This window comes from Pochonia chlamydosporia, chromosome 6 (assembly GCF_001653235.2).
Source record: "Pochonia chlamydosporia 170 chromosome 6, whole genome shotgun sequence".
Classification (NCBI taxonomy): domain Eukaryota; kingdom Fungi; phylum Ascomycota; class Sordariomycetes; order Hypocreales; family Clavicipitaceae; genus Pochonia; species Pochonia chlamydosporia.
This window is the reverse complement of record NC_035795.1, coordinates 112,215-134,236: the sequence shown is the minus strand read 5'-3', so window position 1 is coordinate 134,236 and position 22,022 is coordinate 112,215. Positions and strand designations below refer to the sequence as shown.

General features: G+C 48.8%; 4 protein-coding genes across 4 annotated transcripts; 1 reads left to right on the top strand and 3 right to left on the bottom strand.

Moving 5' to 3' along the window:
* Positions 1–1,950: 1,950 nt before the first annotated feature.
* Positions 1,951–3,066, bottom strand: VFPPC_09641 (trypsin; the record flags this gene model as incomplete). Its single annotated transcript, XM_018288144.1, has 1 exon — positions 1,951–3,066. The coding sequence occupies one exon, from the start codon at positions 3,064–3,066 to the stop codon at positions 1,951–1,953; it is 1,116 nt and encodes a 371-aa protein (XP_018141285.1).
* Positions 3,067–6,631: 3,565 nt separating this feature from the next.
* VFPPC_17995 (hybrid NRPS/PKS enzyme) lies at positions 6,632–14,535 on the bottom strand (the record flags this gene model as incomplete). The annotated part of the gene is made up of 5 exons (XM_022429660.1): positions 6,632–7,029; positions 7,092–7,792; positions 7,858–10,323; positions 10,409–13,751; positions 13,812–14,535. The coding sequence occupies 5 exons, from the start codon at positions 14,533–14,535 to the stop codon at positions 6,632–6,634; spliced, it is 7,632 nt and encodes a 2,543-aa protein (XP_022285220.1).
* Positions 14,536–15,742: 1,207 nt separating this feature from the next.
* Positions 15,743–19,000, bottom strand: VFPPC_17994 (exo-beta-1,3-glucanase; the record flags this gene model as incomplete). The annotated part of the gene is made up of 8 exons (XM_022429659.1): positions 15,743–15,758; positions 15,811–15,958; positions 16,042–16,506; positions 16,562–16,752; positions 16,808–16,900; positions 16,956–18,168; positions 18,223–18,675; positions 18,727–19,000. The coding sequence occupies 8 exons, from the start codon at positions 18,998–19,000 to the stop codon at positions 15,743–15,745; spliced, it is 2,853 nt and encodes a 950-aa protein (XP_022285219.1).
* A 1,369-nt stretch (positions 19,001–20,369) lies between these two features.
* On the top strand, positions 20,370–21,700 carry VFPPC_09637 (glycosyl hydrolase catalytic core domain-containing protein; the record flags this gene model as incomplete). Its single annotated transcript, XM_018288142.2, has 3 exons — positions 20,370–20,634; positions 20,688–20,994; positions 21,091–21,700. 3 exons carry the CDS (start codon positions 20,370–20,372, stop codon positions 21,698–21,700), a joined length of 1,182 nt encoding a protein of 393 aa, XP_018141287.2.
* Between the last annotated feature and the right edge of the window lie 322 nt (positions 21,701–22,022).

Below are 22,022 nucleotides of genomic sequence, written 5' to 3'. Positions count from 1 at the left end.
GGATGTGTAATATGTTTTGTCGGCTCTAATCTCGTTATTCTGAGTCCCTAAAGTTTGCACCATTGGAAAATCGGCTTCTTTAGGTAACATAGCATAGAGATTATATTGCCTAATGCTCGTACCTATGATACTGGTGTTGGCTGAGCTGCCTAGATGACAATCACCCTGGTCGATCTCGGCACCGCTTGCACCACCTGCGAGTCCATTTTTACCAATCACTTTATCACAGTAAGTGCCTTGAAACATCCAGGCCATATCTGGGCTATTGCCAGCCTATGTTCGCCAATATGGTACTCCAAGACCCTGCCGATCCAATAGAAGCCATTGCTACAAGAATACATAACATTGCCGCCGCCGCGCTTGATATGCTGCTTATAGGGCTGCAGAGTTTCCACTGTATGGTACACGGGATTGAAACCAGTTCCGGTGGTGCCGTAGCGTCGGACTGCATGGCCACCAAAGGTGTACGAGTCGTGATCACAAGCCACGTCGTAAGGAACACCGCTTCTTTCTCGAAACTCGAGTCCAATCAAGTCTGCGTCTAAGGGCATGGGTTTGTCCAACAGCCAATGAATATAGGTAGTCAGGGCGCATATTCATAATCGGCTGCTTGGCTGTTGGATAGATCACTCCAGACTGGTCATTTGAACATGTCAACACGAAAGTCCTGTATCTTGCCATTGTTGAATGATAGCATTATGACTGTCCTTTCGAGTTTCCCAATTTGGAAGCTGCAGTGTAGCAAACTCATTTGCGCCGTATGCAAGACACTGTGATGTTTAGGTCGTGGGTAAGCTTCACTTGTGGTTGTTTGTTTCTTTTTATTTGGGGTTTCTTTAGGACATTAATCATCTTGGAGGCGCTCACAGTAACTGTGGATATTATGTACGTTGTTCTTGCTCCAGCTGCGCTGCTTGTTGTGGCCGTTTATGGTGATATCGGTGTCCCAGTTTGCATCGTGGAGATCACATTCGTGAAAGCGGGTTGAATCGCAACCATAGCGAGCTTTAGTCCAGTCAGACTTCGTGCTATCCCCGTCACTGGCAGTGACTGCCATAGTCAGAGCATTGATTAGTTGACCATGACCGCTACCGTCGAATACATTGACGATTCTGTCACCCACGAATTCGCGTGAGAAATCCCATTTAGCAAGCAGTGACTTGTTCAGTCCTGCGCGTAGCATTGCAAGGTCCTTAAGACGTGAGTTTGTCTGCCCTAAACGCCAATAGTCAATATTATGCAGAAATTGGGACTTAGAAGCACTTGCGAAGCTTGCAATGCCGCCAAATTAAAATGCAGCCGCGAGAAGCCTATATCTTCTCGTTGCAGCAGGCAAAGGCCTCGTCGCATCTATATCGCCACGAAACGTCCAAGTCCCCGAAAAGCGTTGCCTGCTCTCACAAGTCCCTGAGAGGAAGTAGAAGATTCAGATCCACCATGTTAAATCAGGACACGGTGAACATGACGATAACAGGCGGATCGGCGTTGTCTATCGAGAACAGTTCCTCGATTCACTTGATGACGCAGCAACTTTCACAGACATGTTGCCCTGTGTCTTCATTCTAGAGTAACTAAGCTTTACCTACGCATGCATTTAAGGGAAACATGAAGAGGATTGAAATTAGACCTATACTTACATCTTGACTACCTAGTTTGGCTGAAATCCAACAGCTTTAAGGAAGTATTAGCTTGTTGCTAGTTATGTCCCAAGACATTCTTAGGCAGGGCAAGTTACTTCCAACTAGCACGAGCCGTGCCACGTACCAAATGGATGCATAAGACCCGCCAGCCATAATCAATCAGAGGTAAGTTTAACCACAACAACCTCTAGCATAAGATAAGCGAGTATGATAAGACCGACAAGTGTAGAATTAGTGATATACGAAGCAGTATATATACGGGACGGTTACGGTTGTCCTTCTTCTACGTAATACTCAAGGCTAGCTAAACTCAAGCCGTAGTAGCGAGAGTCAATCTCCAAGTGCTTAGGATCTCGTTAAGTGGCTGGAAGTATGTGGTACCGCCGGATTTGCAATTGCCGCTACCTCCAGAGGTAACTCCCTGAGCCTGATCACCAGCGTACCAAGAGCCGCCCGAGTCGCCACCTTCAGCGCAGGCATTAGTTCGGGTCAAGCCTGTAACAGATCCTTGAGGGTAGTTCACAGTCGAATCGAAGCTTTGAACTGTACCACAGCGAACACCAGTGGTTGAACCGGACCGGCAGATGGCCGATCCAACGCTAGCAACCCTGTTGCCCCTAACGGGTAGGTCAGCGCGCCCGTAGCCGTTGATGAAGGCCCGGAGGGTTGTTCCACTAGGAGAAGTGACGAAGGCCATGTCCCCGTTACCTGGAAAGACTGAGCCACCAACGTTGCCTAGGGACTCGCCGTTGCTGGTAGTCGTGGACGAACGTACGCCACCACAATGACCAGCTGTAACGAAGCCAGTTCTAGTTGCAAAGCCGATAGAGCACCTCGCACTGTTGTTGATGTAGTAGGCATCGCCGCCCCTGACGGTGGCAAATGTCGTGGGCATTTCATTCACTATCCGGACCTCAAACTCAGACTCCGCAAGCCCAACCTGTGCCGCTAGTTTCTTTGCGGAGGCGATGCTGCCAGACAATGTTTCGAGCACGAGTTTGTTAGCAATAACATCGACGAAGTAGGCAGCGATACCTGAGTTAGCTGTGTCTGCCTGAGAAGACAAGGTGTCGGCGATGTTTAGTTTGTCAAGCGCCGACTTCGCATCGCGGAGCCTGAGGAGGCTGTTGGCCATAATCTTTGGCTTGGCTCCAGCAGCAGTTACCTCATCAGCCAAGGCCTTATCGGTAACGCCGATATTAATTGTCATTCCATTATCAGAGACCCAGCCTCCAGCGAACGACTTGCCAGTCGAGCTTTGCAGCTTCTTAATGACCTCAGAAGCGCCCATCTCCCTCGCAACACGAGAAGAGGCCTGCTCAGCATCAAGCCCCAAGTCACGCTTCATAGCAGATAGAATGTCCGGGTGGAGGTCTCTTGTAGCCTGAGCCGGGGCGCCATACACAACAGGCAGGACGACGGCCATAACGCTAAGAAGTCGGGTGAGCTCCATATCTAGCTAGACAAAAGGAGTTGATTCTTGTGAAATAAAATTCAGATTGCGAAGCTAAGGTGTGAAATTGGATAGTTAAATAAGATGACTCTAGGATGCTCCGTATCAATTGTCAGATAGAATGGAAACAAGCCTACTTATTTATACTTGTCTAAGTTGAGGGAACATAACCACCGTAATCTTATGGCAGGTTACATTAGAATTACCCAACGTATTTCTCCTTCTTAGGCTAATTGTTACGAAATTCGCCTTCCCGATAAGTTCTAATCTGACCTGTGATTTCGCCACATATTAGTAAGGTAATAGGGTTGGGGAACCTTTTTACCAGTGCATATGGTCTTGGCAGGACGCAAAGACAGGCTAATAGGCAGGTAGCAATAAAAATTAGTGCAGGTGGGATGGGCTGGAGCTTTTGGTGGTGAGCTCTTGGCAATATTCAGAGATACCTTTAGAGTTAATCGACGGGCATTTATTTGGCGCTTGATAGAGAACGTCACAATCCTAGATAAGTTAAGCCTATAGTTATCTACCAACTGCTTTGCTTACTAGGCAAGATTTGGAAAGTTGGAATAGTGGTTAGACTAATTTATACTCCGGTGTTTAAATGCTAAGTAGCTAGACAAGTGTTGTTCTCTGTAAGCCTGTCTTTGTCGGGACTACTTAAGACTGTTATCGCTGCCGCTATTGCCTCACTCATATTGGCATTACCCTTGCGTATCATTTCATCTGAAAGCCCTTTCCGTTATTGTTACATAAATATTGTCGTATTTCTTCTCATATAGTACGGCGATAATAGACTTGAGTGAGGATCACCCGACTGGCTGTTAGTGAGCCGTTGATGTGTGAGAATTACCAGATGACAATACTTAGCTACCACCTCTTCTACTAGCTCCCGTGGCTTTAACTTGTTTGGCGAAGACACTCGCGGAGGGCTAGCATGAGAGGCCACTGATGGTTAGTTTAGTGATACCTTCCACTTCAGATATATATCTGCTAGCCACGTGCAGTTCATATACATTTAGCGCTAAAATTAACCGTGTGGCTATGCTAATTATAGTCTATACCTTCTTTTTTAGGTTATAGTTGATATGTTATCACGTTGCAGATAACAGAGATTCTAGACAGCGAACACTTAGACTAAAACAGCAAGTGGTATGCAGTAGCTTTCAAGTTCCCTAGCACACTGACCTTTCTTGAATCCCAAAACCGCAGCCGCCTCTTCGCTGTCGTTACTGTTCCTCTTTCATTCTTGCGCAGATTTGGGTAACTCTCGCTCTATGTACCTTTTATTACTCTGACTCTTTGCTAATAGCCCCAACTATTTCCTTGAGCTGCCCCCCCTCCTTCTGTCAACTTGCATAGCTTAATCCTGTAAATTCTTCGCTGCTACCTACTTTAGATGCAACCCTTATTCGCAGTGGAAACGCCAAGAACCTCGAAACACTAAAACCCCGCAAAAAAGCTCCCATTGAGAGCTTGCGGCATGGCATCCGTCGCTTAAGGCGCCTCAGCAAATAACATGGTAAATGAACAGTATAATGAGCGGAAGCAATCTTGGCGCAGCAGAAGTAGCGACCCCAACTTGCAATTGAGTGGAATCTCTTTCTTAAATAGACGAAACTAGTGGCATTCGATGGAAAAGACGTTAGCCCAATCCGTTAAATGCCTCCACTTAATAAGGTTGGCAAGGGAGCGTTTGTTATAGTACATTCTAGAATTGCTAAGTACAATACCGGCCTGTCACAATTTCAAAGCGGAAACGAGTATAGCTGATAATCTTATCTTCGAAAGCAGCGGATGTAGACCACCCCACAGTTGCATTTAACGCAGGCGTTTTGCCAACCGGTAACCCACATAACTAGCATTTACCATTCTGTGAGATTTATGGCTGGATAGGATGCTTTGGTCGCTCTTAGCTGGTTGCCAGATTTACATGTTTGAATTCCGCACACAACCTCCAAGTTCAAAACTAGAGGCCTGGAATGTCACCAGCCAAGAGGGATCGCGTTGTCAGCGTATATATTGGGATGACGAGGAGACTCCTGCAATCCCCAAATTCTAATACAGGCAACACACCATCCTCCACAAAAAAACTTTACATTCGCTTTGCTAGTCAACATTGAAAGCGCCTCCGACGCTCAGCCCGCTATTTATACTATGTATGGCATACACAAAACTGCTTTTTCCAAATACAAAAAGTCCACTCCCTAGCGGGTATGGTAACAATCGGGTTAGTGACGAAAGCACGCTCGAGAAGTACAAGCCTCTGGCTTTGCGTAAGTGCGGAGAGATGGGTTGTAAAGTCTCCCACCAGCAGGAAGATTTGCCGACTTTTGGAGTAACTGCTGAAGGGTGCGATCACGGTGGACTCTAGCCGCCCGTATACGACGTTCTTCAAATAACACTAGCGACAGCCCACATAACAACCCTTCTACCTCACTGGCACGTTTCTGGAAGTCTGTATCATGGGACAGCAAAATGCAAGCGTCATCATCTCTATACCAGTAGAGACAACGGAAGCAGCGTCATAGCCACTGCTATCGGCGTAGGAGCTCCCATCGCTGTTATCGCCACACATCTCGTCGTAGCTACTATTGCTTATTTTATCGCTGTTGTCTTCACTATTGTCATCAATTCCATCATCATACTGGTGTCATTCTCATCGTTACTTTCAGGCTCCCCGGCATCGTCAATCCAATCAACTACTTCCACGCGGAGACTCGGGTCTATCAAGTCGCAAGTGACGGCACTCCTACTAGTATTACCAGCCTTACATTTATTAGGATTTCAGTATTAGTTCTGCCACAAACTGCAAGCGGAGATCTTTCGTGCTGAACCGCATTCCTGTAAACCTCTGCCGCACAACAGGGTCAAGCCAGTAGGTGCGCAAACGAATGCCAATCATGTTTTGCGCCAGATTCTGGTATTCCCCTGTGGTCCTTAGCCGGCGAACGAGCTAGAATGGTTCGGCTGAGGATGAGAGCGGTTTGATGCTGCGGACCTAGCACAGGATGTTACGGCTTGTGCTTCTCACGGTCCACTTACATAGGTCCATTATTGGGTCAACCAAATTCATTACAACCACAATTCTTCTCTCGTCCAATATGCTTGCCACATTGTTTTCTGGGCAATTGATATTGACGCGTAAAAGTACATGCTGTTGGCCCGCCTGTAGGCGAGGCATCTCAATCATGTCTGGAGAAGCTCTCGATCTCCGGTCCTTAGCATTGCTTCCCAGCCAGCCAGCTCTTTCCAACCGTGGACTTTGTTCTGCGAAGGAAAGCATCCGTGTATTCGGGTCAGCCTCATTCTTTGACGCACAAACTCCTCGTTCCCAGACGGATTCCAGGTGGTTCTTGGCGGGTTTCCTGCCCGCCGATCTGACAATTGTGCCATTACGTTGAATAAAGAAAAGGAGCAAAAAGGAAACAAAACGCTGACTTATTATTTAATTTATATTAGCTGTATAGAAAGTATTTTACTACTTGAAGAATTGAGCTACTGTAAACCGTAGTAATAGGTAAGAGTTAACTATATCCTACATCTTATTTCCTGACTTCGACGGGGTCCGTCCTGTGGTTGTCACAGAAGATTGTGGAGAGTCGCCAGAGGCGGTACTATCTAGCTCTGTCGATGGATCAGATTTCATGTCGAGTAGGTCGGAAATGTCATTCGGCATTGTTGTACTATTAGGGACTTCAGGAATCATTGCAGCTGGGATATTCTCTGCTGCAAGTTGGGCTAGCCTGGACATTTGGACGTCGCTGCTCATAATCGTAAGCACCGGGATGTTAACCTGGAAATTCTTCAGAATCCATGACCGAATATCTACAGAGATTAGAGAGTCTAGTCCCAAAGACGTGCTATCCTTCTGCAGCAGCTCCTCGTCGGGCGTAGGCTGTTGCAGTATTCGGCGAAGTTGAGTACAAAATGCATCTATCTTCTGGTTACCAAACTGCCATTACAACACCTTAGAACTGAACCAGAACTATACTTACGGTTTACGACTGCAATAACGGCTTCGTTGCTCTTGCAAGCTCGTAGCTGTTCCGATAGAGGAGCGCCGCTGCCTTGATCCGATCGCTCTTCGACCTCGGCAGCCCTCTTTACGACAAAGTGAGAGAATTTTGGGTTTGGAGCCCACTTCGGAAGATTGACCGCGTCACTCCAAATTTCCTTGAGGCCAAGAGTGAGCTCAGGCCCGTTTGGTGAGTCTGGATAACCAGCCTCGATGGCTTCGACGAAACTTTGATGGAAGTCGGTCTCTGACAAATGCACCGCAGCCAGCCGCTCCATGGCATCATCCAGATTCCGGTCGGATTGCGTGATATAGCCGACACCGTTTATCATGCCGACGTTGATGCACGAGGAGTTCAGGCCGCGATTCCTGCGCTGGGCAGCCAAGCTACAGATGCCTGCGTTTGCTGCTGCATAGTTTGCCTGACCTACCGTCCCGATAACGCCGCTCATTGAGGACATCAGGACGAAAAAGTCAAGATTCACATCGTAAAAAATGCGGTCCAGGTGGATGCTTCCGAGTATCTTGGGGCGGATCGCAATCTCTGCATCCTCGAGCGACATGTTCCCCACCGAGACGTCCTTCAAGACCATTGCGCCGTTGACAGCACCGGCGATGGGAGGCATTGTCTTGACAATGTGGTTGTGAACAGCGCGAAGAGCATCCTGGTTCGTTACGTCGCTATAGTCAAATCGTCAGCAAAGTCGTCGAAGGCAACGTTACCCCGAAGGGGTTGCTGAACTTACCAAGAGAGAATTTCGATGGTGACATTGTTCTTTTTGTGGGCGTCTAGCCATGCAACTTCTATGTTGGGGTTTCTGCTCGTGAGAGCCAGGTATTTCACACCATTTTCGATCATCCAATCGCAAAGACTCAGTCCCAAGCCCCCTGACATTCCGCACAGCCAGTAGGTTCTATCGTCTTTGAGAATCGGCTTCGGGTCCAATCTGACCACACGCATGGGGAGCGAGGGGGCTCCAACAGCCCAGTCGACAACAGTGAATATATTTTCTGGCCGCATGCCACTTGCCACATCGCCTATATTTACTGGCTCAATAGGGTAGGAGCGGCTCTTTATCATGGATGCGATCTGGCTGACGTCCCGAACCAGAGCCGTCAAGGTCTCACTTAGAAAGGTACTAGAAAAGGAGCTGCCAGCAGAGGATCTCGAAAACAAGCTATTTGCAGTCTCAACGCGCGTCAACGGTGACAGGGTGGACAGTATGATCGGCACGTTAGTGGATGTCTCAGTGGACAGGTCGACGAAGCAAGACACCTCCCGAGGCAGGACATCATGCATATCGGACGAAGCAACGAATGGGGGAAGGCAGATCCAGGAAGCCGTAGAGGCTGGCGGCCCCTCAAAGTCGGTGGTGAAAGTGATATTGGCTCCCTTGACGGAGGCATAAGCGCTGAGCACGCAGGCAGCGTATTCGGACGGGTTGTGTACCAGGACTCCTTGCCCCCCGAGCAACGGATCGACGATGGCTTTGGTCCCAGAAACAGCGAGAAATAAAGCCACGAGCGCAGCTGAGGGCAGGCTCGAGTCAATCATGTCGCAACCGACTGCGAGCTCACTGCGCACCTGCATCCTAGACTTTGGAGCAGCCGTGAACGTAACATAGGAGCGTTCGGCGGAGTCCACTCCCAGAGCCACAAATTGGTAACCGGCAAGTGTTTTTACGGCCGAAAGACTCGTGTGTGTAATCTTCAGCTCGAGCACATCGGAACGGCCTGTGGTCTGCTGCTCCAGCTCAAATCTCGACAGGGGTCGACAGTAACTGCCGCTCTCCTGCTGGCGGAGTTCGAATACTGTATGACTTGCATCAATATCGCGAACGATGGGGCGCTGGATAGAATTATAGCGGTCATTCAGCACAGGCATCTGTCGAAGTCTTGGAACTAGCTGGCGGCCCGTCTCATCGACAATGACCTCGGGCTCGGCGGTGAACAGGATATCGTCGCCTGGAAGGTTGGTGTTATAGAGAACGTAGAGACTCTCGGCAATCGTGCGAGCATCAACCTTGCTCAAGTCTGGGAAATCTAGGAATTGGACACGCAGGTCTTCATTTTCATTTGCGGCAGTGCGCCCGAATCCGACAACCATGTTGCTGTATGGTTCGTTGTCATTCCGACCAGTCGTGACCCAGAGAACCGTTCGCTGCCCAACGAACAGCTCTCTGAAATGGTGCCACTTCTCGGGGTTCAAGCTGTTGAAAATGGGATAGTCGAGCTCTGAAAGCACAAGGACGGTGGCGCATTCGTCGCAAATCGCAAAGTCAATTTGCTCGAGGGTTTTATAGGCGAAGATGTCTTCAGAAATATTCCCTAGGACACTGAGAAGCTCGTCAACCAAACTTCCAACAGGCCCAGTCTCTCCACCGACTAAGACCAGCTTGCTAATCTTGGACCGTCCCAGCGATCCGGCCAGGGGTTCTCTTATAAACTCGACTCGATCATCAACAGCTTGACTTATACCTAGGACGACACCCAAGACCCTGAAAAAGTCCGGCGGCGCGGTAGTATCAAGACCTGAAAACCCAGTCCGTCGAAGGATGGCATCCCACTGCGAAGCGCTCGCAAGCGGTGACAAGCTGCGGCCTTCTTCGGCACCGAGCCACCAGCCAGATAGCGTCCCGAAGATGAGGCCATAGCCGGCCTGGAAGGGACCGTCGTCGGTGGCTTCTCCAATCACCAAATAGCCCCCCGGCCTTACGAGCTTACGAATGTTACGGACCGTCCTATCCAGGTTGGCCGTGGCATGGAGGATGAAGGAGGCAACCACCACGTCATACTCGCCCGCGGCAAAGCCTTGGGTCAGAGGGTCCTTCTCGACATCGCAAACCTTGAAAACCATTTTGTCCTTCCATGGCGCGAAAGTATCGGCAGCGTTCTCGAAAAAACTGGAGGATACGTCACTGAAGGTATACGAGTGGAAGTTGCTACCGACTCCAGCTAGTATGCGCTTCGTAGCACCACCAGTTCCCGCTCCGACCTCAAGTATCTTGAGGTGAGGGTTATGGTCAGTCAGCTGTCGAACAGCGCCTCCTAACCATGCGGCCGTCTCCAAAGTGCCAATGCCGTTGGCGTAGTACTCGTCTAAAAGACCTGATATGCGGAGATGCTCTAGCATGGTGGTCTCTCCATTGAAAACCCGCGGCATTGTCTCTCCCACAAGCGTTGCCATCTTGACGGCGACATTGTTTTCGATCCTATTTCGGACATGGTCAGCAAGCGCATCGCCTTTTCCACAACATACTCAAGTCCATTAGACAGAGGGGAGTGGTTAAAACCTACTTTCTCTCTTTGATCTCCTTTTGGACATCCTCAAGGCTGTCATTTAACCATTCCGGGTCCGCATACTTGTATTTGCCAGCTTTGACTAGTTGCATCATGTGGCGTGCGTATGCTAGATAGAAACTCAACGGTCCCTCGGACCGTAATGGAGCTGACAAAGGAACCTGCTCGTTAAATATCCGCAGATAGTACGTTCCCAGACGGCTAAGAGTTCTCAAACGAAGCACATCGTCCTCGGCGATAAGAATACCTTCGCCAGCGGCAAGACCATCTGGTACACGAGGGACCAAATGCATATTGTGAAAGATTTTTCGATGGTCGCTCCCACCTGACCCTACTGGTTTGAAGCTGAGGCGGTCAAGCTGAATTGCCGCATGAGCACAGCCGGTCCTGTACACTTTGACGGAGCCCGAAAATCCTGAAGGGTTCGCGCGGTCTGCTCGAGTGCAAGTCGAGTCAATAGTCAGATGCTCTCCTTCGCTAGGCTTGGTTACGAACAAAGCCGGGTTAATTCGCACCTGGAACACACTAGACGGGAGTTGCAGAGTCCGGATCTCGTCGTCGCCAGGATAGCTGTATGCGAGTATCACCGACTGAAACGCAGCGTCTAGATCCACGGGATGGATCATAACGGAGTTGCTGTCATGCGTGACGATCCTCTTGGCACGGCAAGTCGCATTGCCTAACTTTCTTTCGAGGGAATCAAGTGAGCGAAAGTGGTCAGCGAAATCGTACTCCAAATTCTCCATGAAGCCGTACAAGCGGCTCTTTTGGCAGGGAATAAGGTAAGGTGGCGAAGGAGCACGCTCTGGTAGCACAGTTGAGGAGACATCCCCTAGGTACACCTTTAGGTCACCCGTGGCGGCCAGTGAGAAGTCCGTCGCCTGCGATCCTAACACTGCGGAATAGGAGAACTTGGCCGTGACTTCCGTGGACCGAGGCTGGGCCACTTGAGCCAGTTCAATCGAGATCTCAACGCTGGTGTCTTCAGAGTCGAACGAAACCGCTTGATGGATGTGAAACTCATTGACTTCGATCAGTCGGATGGCGCCCCTGCCGTCGCCAAGAACCCTCGCTGCCTCAAACGCCGTAGATAGGTAGCCAGAAGCAGGGAACACAATCTGTTTCTGAACTTGATGTCCCGTGAGCCATGGCAATTCTGAGGGCTTGAGGATGTTGGTCCAGCGTAGTTGGTGCGATACGCTATCAGGCGAAAGATGGCCGAGCAGCGGATGGAACGGCCCTCGGTGGAGTCGCATCTTCTTTGACCTTCTCGATTCATGCCAGTACCTGGTTTGGTGGTTCCATTGGTAGGTAGGAAGGCCACGACTGAGGGACATGTGTGGTTGATTCTGGGCTGACAGAGACAACTGGCAGTGGTTGAGGTTCACGGACAACACATCTAGGTGCGACCACATAACGCCCAGCGAGGTGGACAGCGCCTCAATGGCTCCCTTCTTGCGGTCCAGGATGCCATGATAAGGCAGAGGCTTCTGGATCGCTTCCTGGATTGTTTGGGTTGCAGGGCCCTGGAGCGTTGAGTGAGGTCCGAGTTCAAGTGCCAGATCCAGTCGGGATCCTGCAGAGACGGCAGCGGTTATTGCCTCGGAGAACAAAACCGGTTGGACCATGTTTTCGGCCCAATATCGATCGCCAAGAAGAAATTCCGAGACCACTGGCCTGCCTCCGTAGACACTGGAGAACCAAGTACAGCAAGAGGTGGTAGGTTCCAGCGCCTTCACCCCTGCGCGTCGGAGAGAGACAATGTAAGGCTCAGCGCAGGGGACCATGTGCGTCGAGTGATACGCCTTGTCCACCTTGAGCATGCGATGGAACTTCTTTTCATCGTCTAAAACGAGTTGCAGCTCGTGTATGGCATCGACATCGCCGGACACGGTGACGCTGGAGGAAGAGTTGCTCGCTGCCAGAGCAAGGCGGCCGGCGAACTCTGGGTCTTCACACAGTTCCAAGATTTCTTCAACAGAAGTACCGACGGCCAACATGGCTCCCTGGACATTACCATTTGGGCTCTTGGCGGCTGTGCTGTGCAAGCCTCGGTAGTAGGCGACGAGGAGGGCGTCACGAGCGGTTAGCCAACCGGCCGCATAAGCTGCGGCAATCTCTCCAGAGGAGTGCCCGACTACGGCACTGAACGAGATGCCAGCTTCCGCAAGGATATCAACTAGCAGTATTTGCAACGCTGTGCAAAGCGGCTGGGCTATCACCGCTTCACCAAGACGGGATGTCTCGCTGTCACGCAGCAGTTCGGCTTTAAGCGACCAGTCCGGGCGGTCCTCTTCAGGCAGATTCGCCAAATACACTTCCAGCTTGCTGATGATATCTTGCGCTAGAGGCGAGCTTTCCAGGAGCTCGGCGCCCATGCGAGCGTACTGGGCACCCTGGCCGGTAAACACACCGAGGATGCGGGACGACTGGCTGCCTTTTGCGGAGGTTCTGATCCCAACTGGGTTTTCTGTATTGCCAAGCTTTGCCAGGATGTTTGCCCTTAGGGACTCGGCCGAACTGGCCGGAAACGCGGCTCGGTAGGGAAAGACAGACCTACGCTGACGCAGGGTGTAAGATATGTTGTGAACGGCCATTGCTGGGTGGCGTTCAATGTAGGCGGCATATTCTCGCAAGTTGGCCCGAAGACTGTATTCCGAGGCCGCAGAAAATACAAAAGGCACAAATAACAGTTCCCTCTCTGTCACTGCAGACGTGGTCCTGGGGCTTTCATAGCTCTCCAAAATAGCATGTGCATTGGTGCCTCCGAAACCAAAGCTGTTCACACTTGCCCTCCTCGGCTGCGAATTGGGCGGTTCCGGCCAAGGGATAGCCTCGCGACATATTTCCAAGCCCTTGTAGTGTGGTGCAACCGAAGTGCTAAGTTCGTCAAACAACAGGTTTGGAGGTATGGTCGAGTTCTTCATCGCCAATGCCGCTTTGAGAATGCCCGCGATGCCTGCAGTGCCTTCAGTATGGCCAAGCACGGTCTTGATGGAGCCAACATATAAAGGATAGCTACCAGCCGGCGAGGATCCTTCGCCAAAGAATGCGTTGCGAATGGCTTCGCTCTCTATGGGGTCTCCTGCTGGTGTTCCCGTCCCATGTGCCTCGAAGTATTGCGGGCGATCTGCTGCCAAATAAGGGTCCAGTCCGGCCTTTCTGAAAGTGCTCTGGATCAGTTCTTTCTGAGCCGTAGCACTAGGCATTGTGATGCCACTTGTAGCGCCATCCTGACTTATTCCTGTCTCGCGTATCAGGCAATGGACATCATCCCCATCTTTGAGGGCCTGGGTTAGTGGCTTGAGGATGAGTGCAGCGATTCCGTCACCTCTCGCATCTATGTGAATCATGTATCAGCAAGTCACTAGGCGTGATCATGCGTTTCACCTTGACTTACAGCCATTTGCATCCTTATCCCACATTCGGCTTCGGCCGTCCGGCGACAACATCTTGACTTTGCTCTCAACGATGAAAGCCTCTGGTCCAAGAATGAGATTGGCACCACAGGCAACTGCCATTCTGGACTCTCCTAATCGGAGCGCTTGCACTGCCTGGTGCACTGCTACCAAGCTCGACGAGCATGCCGTATCAATCGTCATCGAGGCTCCGTGCCAGTCGAATAGATAAGAGATTCTGTTGGAGAGGATCGCTCGCGACACACCCGAAGCGAAGTACGTAGGCACAGTATTGAGGTCCCTCAGGAGGAGAGATTCGTACTCTGCACACATTATACCTACAAACACCGCCGTATCGCTGCCTCGCAAGGCCTCCGTGCTCATTCCGGCATCTTCTAGAGCCTCGTGAACAATCTCGAGGAGCATACGCTGTTGTGGGTCTATGGCCTTGGTTTCCATGGCGCTGATGCCAAAGAATTCAGCATCGAATGTAGCAGGGTCCTGATTAAGAAGATAGGCATTTTGAACGTTGGTATGACCATGGTGTGCGTAGTTCTGGTGATAGTAGCCGTCGATGTTAAAGCGTGTGTCTGGAATCCTGGTCTGAATGTCCCGTGGTTCCTTTAAGAGCTCCCATAGTTTGGACGGGGATGTAGCATCGCCAGCAAAACGGCATGAGCTGCCAACAATAGCAATAGGCTCCTGTGATGTTTTTTTTGGACACATACTATTCGAAGCAATAAACTGTCCAAATAAAGAGAAATCTCAATAACTTTTCAGGCTTATTTCACATTATACTTATGTATAATACTGTTTGTAGTGTTAAGGTTATCTTATTATCTATTACACTTGCAGAGATGGCCCGATCTTGCGTGGCTTGCTTGGCTTTATTTCGCTCGGTCCTTTGGGTTGATATAAAACCTAGAAACTAGCTCTCGGTCTAGTTTGCTATTTTTTTCCTGTTTAGATTAATACCGCACAACAGATTGTTCTCCCTTATTGCCTCCATTATACGCAGTAACTGCGCGGAGTTATGAGGCCAATATTAGGACCGTGCTGCCGCACCTTGCCAACACATTGCTATTGTTATACTAAAATCTCACACAATAGTGCACAATACAGCCTTAGATCTAAAACAAATAGAACCAACAACCAAGCAGTTCGGGGTTTTTTTTTAGCCCATTAGAACTGCCATTTAGAGTTTCTGTGAGGGTACCAGTTGGTTCAACTAAAGACCAGACCTTGTTTACTCCTCTTTTGGCTACCCTAACAGCTACACAGGTCTCAGAAAAGCACCCGCATTACCGGAAAACTTTCTAGCGGTGAGTGGCACAATCATACAAGGTGATAGATTGCAACGTATCAGGTTTTCGAGCGATTAGTACTAACTTGAAAAAGGCCCCGTTTGACAAACTTGTTACATGCATAATTAGAACTAGTTTCTAGATAACAGAATATTAAGGAAACTTACAGATCTTTATGTATTAATAGCATTAATCCTGTTAGTTCTATGCCTCTAGTTACCCACTTCTATCCTGTAAGCACCTTTGCGTAGACGCTCTAATTTCTACATAGTGCGCTTATTGAGACTTGGTATAAACGCATCTCTCACTATAATATCTGTTACTATCGCGAACCACCCGATAATCTTATTATGTTTGGTGCACTAGAATGTTTGGTATTCTGGTCACAACTAGCCTAGACAAATAAGCCTAGAACTTTTAAAAATCTAGATTCTATTACCGCAATTTATTAATACCGTCTACATTAATAGTTGCACGTCTTGCTGCTCTAGAAAATTTATGATGCAATTGTTTATAGAAACTCTTAGTCTGCATAGATAACTGTAAATATTAATAGTAGGTTTAATAACATGTAAGGTTAAGATAAATTACAGTATTATTTTACTAAGAGTATATATAGCTAGCTCTAACTATGCTACTGGGATGCTATGACAATTTTAGTGTACGTAATATGTGCCTTGGTAGGTTTATAACTTACCTCGTTCCATTCCCGTATCCATAGCTGTAGAGGCTTAGCCTGTTAGGGCCACCGCATTTCTCACCCGAGTTCCCATTGCAGTTCATATTACACTGAGCATCTCCGTCTTGCGCAGCAGCACCTCCATTCCTAAGAGCATTATCACAAACTGTTTGATACATTGTTATTAGTAGCTAGAAGCTAGAATGCACTACAGGGTGGTAAGATTCGGGCACACGATAGGATACTTACAGCACTCCTGGGAATACTCAAGTCCGGCCAAAGTATAGCCGAGCCCCTTGCACACAGCCTGGCAAGTCTCAACCGTCATAGATGAGGCTCCTCCGGGAACTTGCTGTCCAAATGTCAAGGCTCTGCCGCCAACGTTATCTGTGTAGCAGCCGCGGTACTGCCATCCACCTGTTGGGGCAACGGTGTTGGTGGCGGTGGTAGTTCTAGTGGCCAGAGTTGTAGGTGTAGCAGTCATGGTTGGAGTAGATCCATCGTCGCCACTTCCAGAGGCAAGCTGGAAGAGAGCAATAACGTCGGGGAACACGTTTTTGTTATCAGTAGATATGGCAAGGCTCTTCCCAGCCTGTGAGATCATGTTGTTTGTTCCGACAGTGGCCAAATTATAGATGTTGATGTTCTTTAACGTTCCCTCAAGATCAACCATGCTCACCTGACAGGTTTGTGCGCCATCAACTGTGTTGCACGCTGTAGAGTGTTGGCCTTGCAGTTTTCTTTGAGAAGACAAGGGAGATTAACTCACCTCCATTATTGTTGTTAAAGAAGGAATAGAGGCCAGCGCCGTAGATGAGAATGTTCCGCGAGTTTACGATGCGAAGACCCCAGGAGTCATAGCAGTTAGGAGCTTGGCCCACGCAGCTCCCAAACGTGGGATCGTTTAAAGCCGGAACAACTTTAAATGGTGCGGGTGCAGGAGGGTTTGGCTGGTAGTATCTGTTGTAGCGTTGGTTAGTGAACTGCAAAGAGCTGGGAATGGCCTCGAACTTACGGTGTTTCCGTCTGGATAACGCCCATAAAGACATTTTGAGTATTAGCGAACTGGTATTGATATAGCACGTGGTGTTCCACGCCTGTGCCGACCCTGTGAAGTTGTTTAGATAGCTTGTTTTATGATTCTTAAATAGCAGTCATCTTACAGCCAGAATGTCCCAGTAGTACTTTCGATAAGCAAACCCCGTCCAGCAAACACTGTAATTTGCGTGTTACCTTGATCATCAATGTCGTGGTCCGCGGTCCAGAACCAGTTATTCTCCATGTAAAGGCCAGTTGCTGATGGGGTGATGTGCATCGACATGTACGCCGCGATGCAGTTCTTGTTAATTGTGGTACTGCTTGGGGTCTTGGGACATTGAGCAAGTTGAAGATCAGAACCAGCAAATCCCCCAATTCGGGTATGCACATCCCACAAACCAGACGGTGTTCCCGAAGTCGCCAAGTTCCACTCAATAAGAGTCGCGCCGGCCTGAGCACCCTTGGTGCTGAGAATCATATCAGACCATTCTACTTGACCCGTAGATCCAGCGTTGCCGACCTTAACTACTGGCTGTGGGCTGTCCATGTTGTTGAAGAAGCTACCACTTGACATGATGACAGAAGCTAATCCCTCGCCAACAATCTTTGCTCCAGGAGGAATGACGACTGTTTTGGTGACGATGTATGTTCCGGCATCAAAGAAGACAATTTTGCCGGCAGCAGTAGCGCTGTCGATGACATTCTGAATGGCCGTTGTGTCGTCAGTCACACCGTTACCTGTAGCGCCAGCGCTGCGTACACTGGAGAAGGATGAGACCGGGAGAGTGTTGTATTGAGGCTTTGTTCGAGTATAGTATTTGCCACCACTAATAAGAGATCCCGGTCTGGTGTTCGGTGTGAACGCGCCCTGGAAGCTTTTTGGTCCAGTGGGTGAGTACTGATGGCCCTGACCCCAGGCCCCGATGGTTGTAGAGCCTGAAGTACCAGCGAGCAGAGTAGAGCCGCCTGACCGCTGGATGGCGGTAGGTACGTTATTCAAGGCAAGATTCTCGATGATTAAACTTCCTGCTGTTGGGGGAGTTGTCGAGGGTGGATTATAGGAGGTCACAATGCCAACCGGAGTGTTCGTAATAGAACTGTCGAGTACAGTAATAGACCCAACAGCCTGAACAGCACTGCCGACGGTGGACATGTCAATGCCGACCAGGCAGTTGTTGATGCTGATGCCTTGGTAAACCCACGTCCAGCTGAAAACTTGAGAGATGGCCGTGACACAATTATTAAAGACGAGGTTTCGCATGGTGAATTGCTGATTGCCAATCTGTGCGCCGATACGACCACCGTTAAAGGTAAGGTCCGTGATAAAGCCAGCAGAACCTAAAAGGCGCCGTTAGTGGTTTTCTCCCAACAGCACAACGACGCCAAACATACCCTCTTCACAAAACAACCCGACGTGCTGAGTTCCAGCTGCAGCACTCATCTTAAAGACGATATTTTGAAGACTTGTTGCTTGGGCGGTTGGCCAATGTATACCCGTTACTGCAGAGCCAGCTGGCACATTTGTTGTGTCGATGATGAAGTTCTTAACCTGTCTAAAGAACACGGTTGTGGACGCCCAATTCAGGTATTGACCGTAGTACTTGTCTCCATCGATAAGTCCGAAGCCTGAAAATGAGGGCGTTGCTTTCAAAACCGGGAGGTCATTTGGATTTCCAATAAGAAAAGTGTTGTATTGATCAATAATGGAAGAGGAGAGAAGATAGGTCCCTGAAGGGAAGTATATAACCGCAGGGGTAGTTGTGCTTGATGCACATCCCTGCCCACAACGACCACCATCGTTCATTGCAGCATTAATGGCAGCCGTATCATCGGTCAACCCATCGCCTATTGTATCTAATTAGCATGTTAACCAATTATATAGGTAAGAGACATTACCCTTTGCTCCGTAATCCTTAACATTGCGGTACACTTTATACCCGCTGGGCCCAAAGGCAGATATTCCTTGGTGTTGGATATTTTCGTACCAGTAAGAGGACGCCTGTCGTTCTGAGAGTGCTTTGGAAACAGATTGATTTCCGCTAAAGTGGACGTAGGCGTCTTCCTTATGGAGTAAACTCTTGACTACTGCGTCAACCGGAGGGATGTGCAGTTGTGAACATGATGCTCCAAGCAAGAAGACAGCAGCAATTGTACTATAGATAGACTTCATTGTAAAGAGTGCGTATCTAATTCAGTTAACAATGGGCATAAGACAGTTTCACACCAAAAGCATGAGAACCTTATGATACTTATAGAAAGACATCTCGACCTTTACCAGCGTAAATTGAATAGCCTGTACTTGTGACTAAGTTTGGTAGCAACTCTGGGCCAGAAGCCCGTTTGGAAGTAGCCCAAAGGCTGGAGATTGTGAAATGATAGTGGATTGGTATTGCCTCAATCGGGGAGTCTCGGCAAGCTTCTTTAGCTGTCAAGTGTATTTAGCAAAAAGTAGGCCCTTATGTGTTTCTTATGAAATTTTAATATAACATTAGAGCTCATCAGTTAAAACCGGGATCTAGAGACAGTGAGGAACCGTACTCTGACAGCAGGGCAAAATGGCGCGGGAGTTTTAACTGCATATGGTTAAGGGCCTCGGTAGGCTGATTGAATTTAGCCGCTCGTTCTTGCTCACTTGATAGCCAGACTTGAAAATAGAGCAACAGTTGGCGTGCTTCTTTATCTGTAACACCAAACAACCTGTAGTAACGTGCAGTTAAGGCCGGTCCGATATGTACGTGCAGTTCAGCAATAATGTTCAACTAAAGTAGAGTATTACCAACTGGCATGCGCAAGACAAACTATCAGACTTCTAGGAAAGTTAGTGGAAGAAGTTTCGGACTCACAACTCGAACCGTGCTACGTAAGCACTGTGCGGCAGCTAAGATTTCACCGAATTCTGCTGTATAGAAACGTATAACTGTTAAATCTGCTGCAAACTATTAGATCTAGAACGTGAACACCCTTAATAGCCGGCATATTATGGAGCGATACTACCTGCCGCGTGCCAATAAGGTAGAACATATCGGGCCGATCATTAGATTCAAGGGCATAACTGATGTTAATGCGCGGGGAAGCCCTGCAACATGCCCCGAGTCCTGGACTATCTAGTGGCGTACACTGAAGAGCCGCTAGGCTCCTCAAGGAACAGGAATGGTTGGAGAGATGCTTCTGCTAAAGGAGGCATGAAACTTCGGGGAGAACTTACGTCAAGTAGCGATCAGGCACCTGCAGGGGTATGAGACGCCCGTCCGTACGAATAGCAGCCACAAATCGAGAGTTATTAATGCTGGGAACCTGGACTTGCCTACTAATTAATCGTCTAGAACACGGTCTAGGCAGGGAAATAGCCTTGGCAGAATATGTAACCTCTAGAGCTTGAGGTTTGGGCATATTGGCAACGGGCGACATTCCACGAGCCATAACTAGAATTAGCTATGAGTATTTACAGAGCTATATTTACCTGCCGTTTTCTTTTATTGTGTCTTGTTTAATCGTGTATACAGCCCCGAAACCTTTATGCTTTATCGACATTGCCCAATATGAAGGTTTCCCACGCCGTAATCATTACTGCTCTTTCCCTCACATCCCACAGTTTAACAATTACTAGAGAATCACATCTCCAGATCGAAGCAAGAGCTGGTTGGATCGCCCTGGGATGCTACACTGATAATGTTTCTGGCCGCGCATTGCCAAGTGGCACAGCAGTGCCTGGAGGTCCTGGTGCGATGACAAACCAAGCTTGCCAGCAAGCTTGCCAATTAGCCGGCTTCTCGATTGCTGGTACCGAGTATGCCGGCGAGTGTTGTAAGCAGTCCATCAAGCTCAGAAATAAACACAAGATTACTAACCATTAATAGGGTGCGGTAACGCTGTTGTGAACGGTGCTGGCCCAGCGCCTGATGGCAATACCCAGTGCAACATGGCGTGTAATGGCAACACGGCTGAGATGTGTGGAGGACCCAATCGCTTAACAGTGTACAAGTATTCGTCTTCTGGGGGGACAAATCCGCCTGCTTCGGGGACAGGAAAGAGAGGACTTCCTTACAACAATAATAATCCTAGCAAGAATTCCGTATACGCAAATTTGTTCAAGGGCTACCAGAAGGTCTCCTGGGCTTACGACTGGGGATACCCCTCTTGGGGGTTAGATACATTCTTTGAGTTGTGAGTTTTGTCGAATTTCCGATATCTATCTCTATAACTACTTTGTCTTCTCTGAAACCGTTTTGTACTGTATAGCTGACTGCTGCATTAATCTAGCGTCCCCATGTTGTGGGGGAAGCCGAGCGGCGCTGCACCAGACTGGACCACTGCAGTGCAGACTCCTGGGACGAAAAACATGCTCGGTTTTAACGAGCCAGACCTAACGTACTCGGCCTCTTCTAACATTCTTCCTGCTGATGCCGCTGCCGGGCACAAGACATACATGGAGCCGTTTCGGGGTCAGGTTAAGATAGGCATGCCTAACGTCCTTTGGAACAACAACGTCGGTTCATCATCCGGAGGCAACTACAACTCGCGAGTTTGGACGCAGTACTTCCTCGGCAACTGCACTTCGTGCCACTTTGACTTTGCTGCCATCCACTACTATCAGGACTGCGTTCCACCTAATGGCCAGGATGGAGCGGCTTGGTTCCAGAGCAATGTGACGGACGCCTACGACACACTTGGCTTGCCAATCTGGATAACCGAGTTTGAGTGTTATGGGACAGAGGCTCAGCAGATCACTTTCTTGCAGAAGGTTTTGCCGTGGATGGATGCACAAAGCTATGTGGCGAGATACGCCTACTTTGGAGCGTTCCCTGACTATCTCATCAACCATGACGGAACTGGTCTGTCAGCTCTTGGAACCGCGTATGCAACAGTATAGATATATAGTGATTCTTTGGTACCACTTTTGTTTAATTGAGTCATATGTCCAAGACCATTACATAAAGCGGTTAGTAGGCAGGAATACACATGGATTAATTAGAAAGGCCAGTTGTAAGGGAGAGAACCACAACGCGTTGCGTCTTGCACTATACAACGTTGAACTATTATCTGAAGAAATAGAGAATATAGCCGTTAAGTACCTCTAACTCGCACTCTTTAAATCTTATAAACTGGTAAAATTTTGCAAGGTTAATGCACTAAACTAAGCGAAATTAACGTAACGCGAAAAAGCATTGTACGAGTCACAAGTAAATAATCTA